At 42.5% G+C, this 10,388-nt stretch overlaps 2 protein-coding genes across 2 annotated transcripts; both read right to left on the bottom strand.

Annotated features, from left to right (window-relative positions):
- Positions 1 to 561: 561 nt before the first annotated feature.
- Positions 562 to 1,056, bottom strand: LOC308372326 (toll-like receptor 7; the record flags this gene model as incomplete). Its single annotated transcript, XM_080847482.1, has 1 exon — positions 562 to 1,056. One exon carries the CDS (start codon positions 1,054 to 1,056, stop codon positions 562 to 564), a length of 495 nt encoding a protein of 164 aa, XP_080703608.1.
- A 34-nt stretch (positions 1,057 to 1,090) lies between these two features.
- tlr8b (toll-like receptor 8b) lies at positions 1,091 to 6,261 on the bottom strand (the record flags this gene model as incomplete). Its single annotated transcript, XM_080847481.1, has 3 exons — positions 1,091 to 1,105; positions 1,975 to 3,164; positions 6,231 to 6,261. 3 exons carry the CDS (start codon positions 6,259 to 6,261, stop codon positions 1,091 to 1,093), a joined length of 1,236 nt encoding a protein of 411 aa, XP_080703607.1.
- Between the last annotated feature and the right edge of the window lie 4,127 nt (positions 6,262 to 10,388).

The raw sequence follows: 10,388 nt of genomic DNA, 5'->3' as shown, positions 1-10,388 counted from the left end.
AACAGATGTCTAGATATAACAAAGAACATTGTGATTAGCATCAGACATAAGTCAAAACAACTTGCAATACATTGCTGCACCAGATATCATTACCAATACAGGATAGTGAACATACACTGTAAGAATATACTAGGCTTTAATAGAGATCCATTCAATGAGAGGTTCTACTTCAACAACCCAAAAATAAAGTATATTAACTATATAAAGTACACATAAAGTATTAATAAAAAATAGCTATATACACAAGGGTAAATACAGTTGAAATACAGACTTGTGTACTATGGTTTGGGCCCAGAACAGTCCTGTAGTCAGCTGTTGGTACCAACACTATTTTAGCAAATCACAGTGCGCATTGGCCTCTAGACCAGAACCAGTCCAAGATCCATCATCAGCTATCAGAGAACTCTCTGAGGTGTTCTAGCCACTAGCGAAGTACTTCCTGTGCAGCCTGTAGTGTGAGGCTTAGTTCTCAATCACTAATAAATCAAATACAAGTTTGCAATGCTGTGTGGAACAGAATCCTCTCTCTCTCTCTCTCTCTCTCTCTCTCTCTCTCTCTCTCTAGCGACTGGAGAAGTACTTCCTGTGCAGCTTACTGTGTGATGCCTGTCTCTCGATGCGTACAGCGCTGCGCAGTTGCTGCCAGAACCAGCCCTGGGCAGCCGGGTTGGTGGGCCACTCCAGCACGCTGTGGTGACACAGGCAGCGACGCAGACCCAAGATGCGTGAGCGCAGCAAAACCGGCTGCAGCAGCAGCAGCACCATCACGTCCCGGCCCTCCTCCACCAGAAGCTGGTGTACTAGGAAGGCGGCCATTTTGAAGAGGCTGCTGCCAGTGAAGCCCTCGGTCAGCACGAAGATGGTCTTCTTGCTCAGACGCACACTCCGTGAGAGGTTGTCAATGATGGGAATGCCGGGCACCCAATCGCGCTCCTCCAAACAGAGAGGGCGGACCCTCTCACCGCCATGCTCCTCGAGCTCAACTCGCAAGTGACTCAGCACCCAATCGGAGACGAGCGGGTCTTCGGTGTCATAGATCACGAAGGCGTTGTACATGTATAGCGCATGGCTTGGCCGTTGACTCTTCACCTTAGCGCTCAAGAAGCTAAAGATATACGACACATCCCAGTAAAAGAGGTGCGCGCTAACAGCACTGGAGAGTATTAAGATTACCACAGAGGAGGAGACAGCATAAAAGATTTGAGCGATGCTATCGTTGATGCAGGTGTCGATGTCAGACTGCACAATAGACTTGCCTCTCTTGGACTCTGGTAGGTTACACTGCACTCTAGTTACAAGGTTAGGCAAGGTCACTGGGCTGGAGCGTATCCAGAGGATGAAATCGAGGAGGTCGCATGTGCAGTGAAAGGGGTTGTTCTCCAGTTTGAGCATCTGTAGAGTGGTATCCTGACCTGTCTGGAAAGTAGTTCCATTAAGGGTGGTTAGAAGATTATAACTGATATCCAGGGTCCTCAAACTCACCACGCCCGTGAGTAATGACCCAGCCAGCTGCCCTATGTTGTTGTAGCTCAAGTCCAACACCTTTAGCTGATGAGTCAGTGACGAGAGACTTTCGGTTACGTAACATAGTTTGTTTTTGCTTAGGTGTAGTTCTTGGAGTTGAGGCAGATGATAGAGCATATGCCAGTTGAAACCCAAAAGACCGTTCTGATTCAGGCTTAGAAATGTTAGAGTTTTTGGAAACTTCTCATAAACATCGTTGGGAATACTTCTCAGCTTATTCCATGAGAGATCAAGAGACTGCAAACTTGCAAGGTTTTTAAATAAGCTGCGGTAACCTTGGCTATTGCGCCACATCAAGTCCAACCGATTCCCTGCAAAGTACAACTTTTGCAAAGAACCACTGTCCATGTGTGGGTTTGTCAGTGAACTGATCTCATTCCACCGTAGGTCGAGGACCTTTAGAGCATTAAGATGTCGGGTGAACGCTAAACTGTGGTTTAACCCGATCACCTGGAAGTAGTGTTTGTTATGGCTTAGATCCAAATGTTCCAGGTCTTTTAATTCAGTGAATGCCTGGTCTGAGGACAGATAAACTCTGTTATGGGACAAGTCCAGATATTTGAGTTTTGGAAAATGTCTAAACTGAGAACCGTTAAAAGTGCCTCCTATGGAGTTCGCTGAGAGATTGAGACAGGCAATGTTTTCCGTGTCCTTGAAAAAATCTGGACTAATATAAAAAATTATGTTTCGGCTGAGGTCAAGCACATTGCCGGCATTCAGACACTCCGGTTTGATGGCAGGGGGGTATGAATGATAATCATCATCGCAGTGTATATATGGCCTAAAGAGGACTGGTGTATCGCTGTGTTCATCAGTCCCGTCTTGCACACAAGTGGGACAGCATTTCGACTCTGGTGATGAAAGTAGAGTGACTTGATTTTCAATTAACGTGAAAACAGACAAGTTGTGAAAGTGTTTTAAAAAAGAGAATTGGGTCTGTTGGATGAAATTGACCCCCAAATTCAGCACAGTAAGATTTCGTAAGTTATAAAGGGGTTCCAGGTCCTCGCTGTTAAGTCTCAAGAAGTAGTAACCTTGAAGATGTAAGACCCTCAGTGATGTCATTTTTGAGAAATGTTGTGAAATAGTTAATCTTGGGGAGAGAGTTGTTTTGAGGTTGTTGTAAGACAGATCCATGACCTCCACGAGTGGCAGCCAGGAGAGGAACTCTCCGTTTCGGATCTCACTGATGAGGAAGTTGAAGGACATGAACAGATACTTCAGACTAGTGAGATTCTGAAACCACATGGAATGCACCGTCTCTAAAGAGTTACCAGATAGGCGCAGTTCCTCCAGCCTGGGCAGGTGGGTAAACGCCTCAGGGTGGATCACCAAACCTTTGTCACCACAGGGTTTGCAAGGGAAAGGGGCATTTGGGCAAAAAGGGCAATTCCCGGACAGGTCAAGGAATCGCAGTGAAGTCAAACCACTAAAATCAGATTTGTTGATGTATGCAATGGTATTTAGAAGTAGTCTTAGATACACTATTGACTCAGGCAAATGCAGCGGGACTCTTTGTAATCCGTTCCTAGTCAAGGAGAGGTTGGTCAGGTGGTTGAGGTTAGAAAACGTCCCATTCTCAATGATCAAGGATTCCTTACAGCTGTTACGAAAATAACAGTTGTTGTCCAGATTAATGGCTTCAATGTATGGAACACCTGAAAAGTCTTCCGACTTAATGGAGTTTATTTGATTTGATCCCAGACTCAGAGTAGATAGCCGCAAAGGCAGAGTTCTTGGTACTTCATAAAGTCTATTACTCTCAAGACGCAGCGTTTTTAAACTTTTAAAGTGTGAAAATGGAGCATCCTCATTGTCAAAGTATTCAATGATGTTGCTATTTAAATCAATGGAAGTTAAATTCAATAGATGCCTCAAGGAGTTTGCTGACACATTTCTTATTTGATTTACAGAAAGATCGAGTTCCGTTACATTCCAGGGCAGATTTTCTGGGATGATTTTAAACTCTCTGTCTGAACAGTTCAAATGCACAGAAGTGTTGACCACCACCATGGGACACCACAACTTTGTAGTCTGACTTGATAAAGGAACCGTTGAACAAAGTGCCAAAAGAAAGAAGAACATCATGGTTTTAGGTGTGAGGTACGGGATGGAACCTGCAAGTGAAGGCAACGGTGTGATTGTAGTGAATGACTCATGAGTATAAAGTGATTCATGAGATATAACACAATAATGCTGTGATTAAAAACAGATATGGATAGAACGCAAAAACATCAAGAAGTGCTAAAAAACTTTGCACAAAAGCAACTGCAAAAGCCTACCACACTGAATGTGAATACTGCTGAAAACACACTTACTTTATGCTGAGCATTCAACGCAGACATAAGTGGAGAAGCTTGTTTCTCTTGACATGGTAGCATGTGACAGAGTTTTGGGTGTTTCAGCATGACTTCTGCTTCTCCTACCAGGAACAGACATGCACTCTTCCCTACTCTCAGCTTTCAAAGGGGAAGCCAACACAGTGGGTAAGAATAAAACTCTAATTTCCCAGTATCTCTCTCTTTACTTCTGTTTTTTGTTATCTCTCTCTGTATCTCTCTCTCCATCTCTCCACCCACCTCTCTCTCTCACTCTCTCTCTCTCTTCCTCTCCCTCTCTCTTACCTCATCCTCAGTGCTCTAAATATAATTCGAGTGCCTGTTCAAAAACTCCCTGTTTCTGAAGGTTTGCCTTGGCAAGCAAAGGTTCAAATCAATATTACAAGACCAAAATAATCTTCTGAAAGACTTTCTTGAGGGTTTTCTTTGCTCAAATGAGTAAATCAAATGTGAAAATATCCATTTGCCGATTTTTTTTACCCGACCAGTGTACCAGTATGATTTTTACCCGCCCAGTGTACCCGTATTATTTTTACCCGGTTGGGTTTTTTCTGATGTCAAGTTTGCAATTACAAACTTTGAGAAGCTTGGTGTCAGACTGGAGCAAATGTCTGTGTGTATGAAAGTCTGTTAGTATGAGTAACTAAGTGCAACGTCTATCAGTATCAATACTACTAAAAGTAGTTTGCCGTCTGCAGCTGCAACACTTTGATCCCCTAACCCACACTTGACCCTTGTTAGATATATCATTGGTAATAAAACCAATTACTTAAGGGATGTCCCACATTTAAGCAAACAATAAGAGGCTGAGAGATGTGTGGTGATTCTCTTTGATGAGAAGGACGTGAACACACACACTTACACACACCCCACACAGTGCGCTATCTGAGCACAGACTCAGGCTGAGCTCCTTTGCTGCCAGGCATTTGGGATTGGGTTCAGGGAGGCAGTATTGCCAATAGCAAAGTAGTGCCCTGATTACAAAATTACAGAGCTCACATTTCCAATTATCGAGGAGACACCCCAGTGCAATTTCCGCCCGATTGTTTCGCTCAACTCGACAACACTGACAGAAAGTGGCATGTTTCTCCTTGGCGCAGTTTAGTCCAAAGTGGCGTCCTGTGTGAGAGGGGCTGTTATCTTGGCACGTGCCTCTGGTTCCCGAGGATTACTGTGGCTGGTACATTTAGAGTATATCCACACAACAACACGCTTCATTTCCATACTGGCACTCGGCAGCCTGGGCATGAGCTCCCATAGGGAGTAGCATATGGGCAAATGTACAATAGCAACAACCTACGTTCTGTGCATTCACTCTCACTGTCAAGAGTAAGGATTACTACTACTAGATTTCAGTTGCCTTTGTCAGCTATTTGCGTGTATCGTGATAAGAATTAATGACCTTGAGGGGCTGCCTCATGAAACACTCAGAGTTTACCTTCATTTCAATGATCTGAGACTGTGGAGGAGAGTGTCGCTGTTGAACAAGAAAGCCTTGTTCATTCCCCCATTATCTCTCTCGTTCTTTACTTCTATTGCTTTTTATTGTCACTCTCTTTGTCTGCCTATCTCATCTCTCTTTCCTCTCTCTCTCTCTCTCTTCTTACTTCATCCTCTTTCTCTCACTCTTCGTCCCCCTCCATCTCTAACCTCTGTTTGCCTCTCTTTGTCCATTTTCCCCCCTCTTCCCCTCACACTTTCTCTTCAGCTTCTCTCTCCCCTTCTCTCTCTCTCCCTCTCTCCTTCTCTCTCTCTCTCTCTCTCTATCTCTCTCCCTTTCACCCCTCCATCTAGACAGACCGGTTCAAAAGAACTTGCAGTCTGTCAGACTCCTGAAACACACTCTGCCCAACGGTTCACTTTTCTGACAGCGTAAGGTGCTGAGAAAGTAACCCCCCAACCCCCACACACATACACACACACCCGGGGTGAGATCACTAGGGCTTCTCGTAAACACGCAAAAGGACAAAGAGAGTTCCGCATGAGAGGGAAACCAGACTCTAAAAGCTGTTTGTTCTGAGGGCTCCGTCGAGACCGAATCTCAACCAGCCCAAACGGCAGCTGGTTCTGACGGGCTCAGGGCCACCTAAGATCTGGGCCAGAGTTATTCCATGGCCGGGGCTCTGCCTGTGAAATCAGAAGTTTTTTATTACAAACACTTTGGAGGCCGTTTTTGTTTGTCATTGTTCTATATACACACTGCATGTCATCAGCCCAGTGATTGTTTGTAGTATTTGCCAGTATTAAACGTATAAGTATAATATGTATCATATGTGCCCATATATTAATTGTAAGACGCTTGATGTTGCAAAACAATTCTCCCACATTAAAGTACAATACTTTCTCTGTCTCTCTCTACATTTTTACCTGGGTTATCAGCTAACACAGGATCAGACATGGTGCTGAGGTCTGGCAATGTCCCCTGCCATAGTCATCAGTTATCTAGCAAGTTAAGCTTGTCACAGAAACACAACACCCAACACCACTATAAGACATATAGCAGTGTCGGGCCTTGTGAAAATCTATGCACACTTAAAAACTATGTTGGAGACTTTCCTGCCTATTAGTATTCTGTTGCCAGATGAAGTGGACACTCCAGCAATTAGATGCATGGCACTCTGTTTGAACCCTCCAAGGTGCCAACACTCATATTCTCCCCTGCACCTGGGGGCACCTTTCATGTATTGCTTCCCGAACCACCGCTACGTGGCCGACATACTGATTTGACAGTTATTAATTTTAAACGTGTGGTATCCACGCAGCCATCTCTCCCTCGCTCTCTCTCTGTTTCTCTTTCTCCCACCCCCCTCTCTCATTTGCTCTCTCTCTCTCTCTCTCTCGTTGTCTCTCTCACCTCATTGACGGAGTGGGTGAGGGGACTGAGAGCAACCTGACCATGACTCTCTGACAGTTCCACTCCACGCTGAAGCTGTTTCAGAAGAAGAGAGCCACTCCATCCCCATCCCCATCTCCATCACCCCAGTCTGAGGATGAAAAGACGAGGCTTTCACACTAAACACCAACCAAGTAAAAGAATTAATATGATGAATCATTCAATCCAACAAAGCGAAAGTATAAATTACCGACTAGATATCCACACTGTTCAGTTGTAGATGCCACTGTCAAATCATTCAATTCTTGTTATGAGTTATGAAACCATTTTTGCATTTTTAAATCCAAACATTTACCCGTTTGAAGTTACTTACTCTTCTATAGTAATTATCAGTGTTGGGAGCAACACGTTACGAATTACTGTAATGCATTGCTTTTTGCGGTAACGCGGTAATGTAAGGCATTACAGAAACAAAATTGGTAATATTTACCTCGGTACAAATGTCAGTAACGCCCGTTACAATGCATTTTTAACCTGGAATGAAGTGTTTTATTTTCCTTCATCCGAATTCGCCAAAATCACTGTGAGATCAGCAGAGGTTAAACGTCGGCGCAAAATGTTTCACTTCCTTTTCCTTAAGGGCTAATCGATGCCGCTTTCAACGGTGGAATCGCCAGCTTTCCGAAAAATTGGCAGCAAGATGTGGCCACTAGCAGCAATGATGACAAGGTAAGGCTAAAACGTTCAGATATGGTATCCTTGCAGATATGATACCCACACTACCATTGCGTCAACATGTTTTTATTCTTACTGGGCTAAGGTAACTTTCCTTCTGAAGCCATGTCACAATTAAATTAAATGTGGTTTGGAGCCACAAATGCATTGGTTCTAACAGACATGAATGAAAATGTACTTTTCCATTCTCAGAATATAGCTTAAAAAATGAATCACAAACGATGAAATATGTGGCCATCCATCAACATGATCAGACAAGTTCAGAGAATTAACGTTAGCCTAATTTAGCACTAAGGTTCTCCCTCCTAGGCTAGGCTATGTGATGTTACTTCACCCGCCACTGTGGCTGTATCGTTTGACTTAAGACTCTAATCAAAGCAAACAAATGTATTGACAGTCTCTAGTTCCGCTACATATCTAACTGAACACAGGGATTTTGTTTCGTATCAAAAATACGCCTAAAAGCCCACCTCTTCACTGAATAACCCGCTAGCTTGTTAGCTGAAAATACTTCGTAACGTTACTAACTTAGCTCTTTTACCATACAGTGTACATGTAGGATAAAGCGTCTTTCTGTTAAAGTGCACTTTACCTACAAATACCACTACTAGGCTACCTACTAGTTTAGCCCAGAGCCCTAGAATCTTTCTCTCTTTCTAGAATCCTTCTATGTATCTGGTTTAACCTAGTTCTAGATCAGAACAGATGTAGGATAACGTCATTGTGAACCACGTCAATGTATTAAGATGAAACGTAGTCTACAAGAAGTATGTTTAATACAATAAACCATAAGATAAACTTGAATTTGAAGGTTAATATTGAAAATGTGTGATGCACTGCCTGTTTCTGTCCCATATGGATTTTTATTTAATTTTTTAGATCTAGCCTAGGGCCTATGCGTTTTATACATTTGAAATATAATGTGGAGCATTTTTGTAAGGGCGTGCTGAACTGAACATGAACATTGGGGTGCACTAGGGCTGGGCTACCTGTCCCATAGAAAAAAATATTTTGACACACATTAATATTTCAATCTTCATGTTCAGCACAGCCATACCTTACAAAAATAGTTGGTTTCATTTGGGTTGTACATTGTAAGGCCCCTTAGCTAATATGTAGTGTTTATATCTTAGACTCTTGAATTTGAAATCTGGCTATTTTCTTATATTTTCAGCATGTACTTCAAAGCCGAAAAACCTTCACAAAGGACTTGGATGCCCAGGTGCTATGTGTAGGCCTACTGCCTCCCCACCATAGGTGTACAGCCCATACACTAATCCAGTTGCAAACTATTTTTTATTTTTTATGACGCATAAACTATGCTTAATGCTGTGAAGTTGGAAATAATAAAGGCAAAGAAATGCTAATTTTGTATCCTGTCATATTTTTAGACATTACAATACAGTCCAATTATTGTTAATATGAATAGGCCTAAAGTTACAGTATTTCTATCACAATTTGCCAGACTTTGACCTTTTGTCTGTTCTTGCGATGATTGTTCTTTGTATTGTGCCATGAGCCATCACTGTGGCTATTATGTTCTACTGTTTACCATAAGTACAGATACCACATCACCTTCCACTGGATGTGTGATTCACTAATTGAGCGTCTTGAGCTTCATTACAGTAATATTGCCAAATCCATACTTCCAGTGATTTTGGTGCGAGTAACTTACAAGTAATACAATAGTAGTGTAATGCCTTACATTTTAAAAACAGTAATATTGTAATGTAACGAATTACTTTAAAATGACAGTAACAAGTAATAAATAATGCTTTCCAGTTTTGAAGTAACTTGCCCAACACTGGTAATTATTTTGTGTTACTGGTAGATGATGCACTTCCTTGGATTCTGTCTGTTTAACACATGTGTGTGTGTGTGTTTGTGTTTGTGTGTGTGTGTGTGTGTGTGTGGGTGTGAGCACTGGCCTTTGAAAGCGGAATGAAGGTCTGATCAGTTAGCGAGGCGGAGAATTTAGTTCCTCTTTTTTTGTTTCTGGAAAATTTTTAAAATGATTTTGCGTGGGTAGTTTCACATCCTCTCTGCATCATTCCCGTTTTTTTCAATAAAATATTTTACAGCAACATGTTATTTTAATGTGTTATATAGTAATATGTTCATATTGTCAATATCATAAAAAAGCATTTAATTTCATTACATTTGGATATTCAACCGATGGCACTATTGAAATGAGGTAATTATGTGTTCAAAAACCACCCATTGGAGCGCACTTATAAACAGCCTTTGTTCAGGATCAGTCTCTACCTGATATGTCTTCAATCGTGTATGGAAAACCTGTCCTGATGCAATTTATGCCATACCTCTGGAAAGCAGAGACCATCTGAAGCCAGAATCGACTAACGGTGTATCTGAAACAAGATTAAAAATTTGGATGATTTTCCATCTTTTATAGTGTAAGAGAGTGTTGCCTTACTAGTGATTTACACAAAGTCTCTGCCTTCCATCTTCTAAGGGTTTCAGCTCTACCCCTCTCCCCAGCTGCTGCGCATGTATTCAACACACACATGTCAATAAATCTGATGCTTCTGATGCCAAAGATGTCCACCTCAGTCTGTTGTCTGTGGTTTTGCTCTTTTCTGGAGGTGGGGGTCCACTGGAACATTTGTTGGACGAAGACCATAAAACAAATCATTGCTGGAGTTGGGGAGGGGGTTGGGTTCAGAGAGGAGGGGGGGGGGGGGGGGGGGCTGAATTATTTTACGTCTCCATTAGACGTTCCAGAAGATAGACATAAGAAAGGGTTTGTTTTATTCCCCTTAAAAGATGCCCTTCATCAGTCAATGACAGAGTGCTGATTCCCAGAGACACATTTATTAATAAGGGGGGGATTAAAGGACCTAATTATAAGCCTCTCATTTGTACGAGGGAGTCAGACCCTTCTTCTGGTTCCCTTAGCGACGCCTCTTGGCAATACCCCATATGTGCAATGTCAGTGT

The sequence above is a fragment of the Sprattus sprattus genome, assembly GCF_963457725.1.
Source record: "Sprattus sprattus genome assembly, chromosome: 11".
Taxonomy (NCBI): Eukaryota; Metazoa; Chordata; class Actinopteri; order Clupeiformes; family Clupeidae; genus Sprattus; species Sprattus sprattus.
The sequence above is the reverse complement of the archived record's forward strand: the minus strand, read 5'-3'. Positions and strand labels throughout refer to the sequence as shown.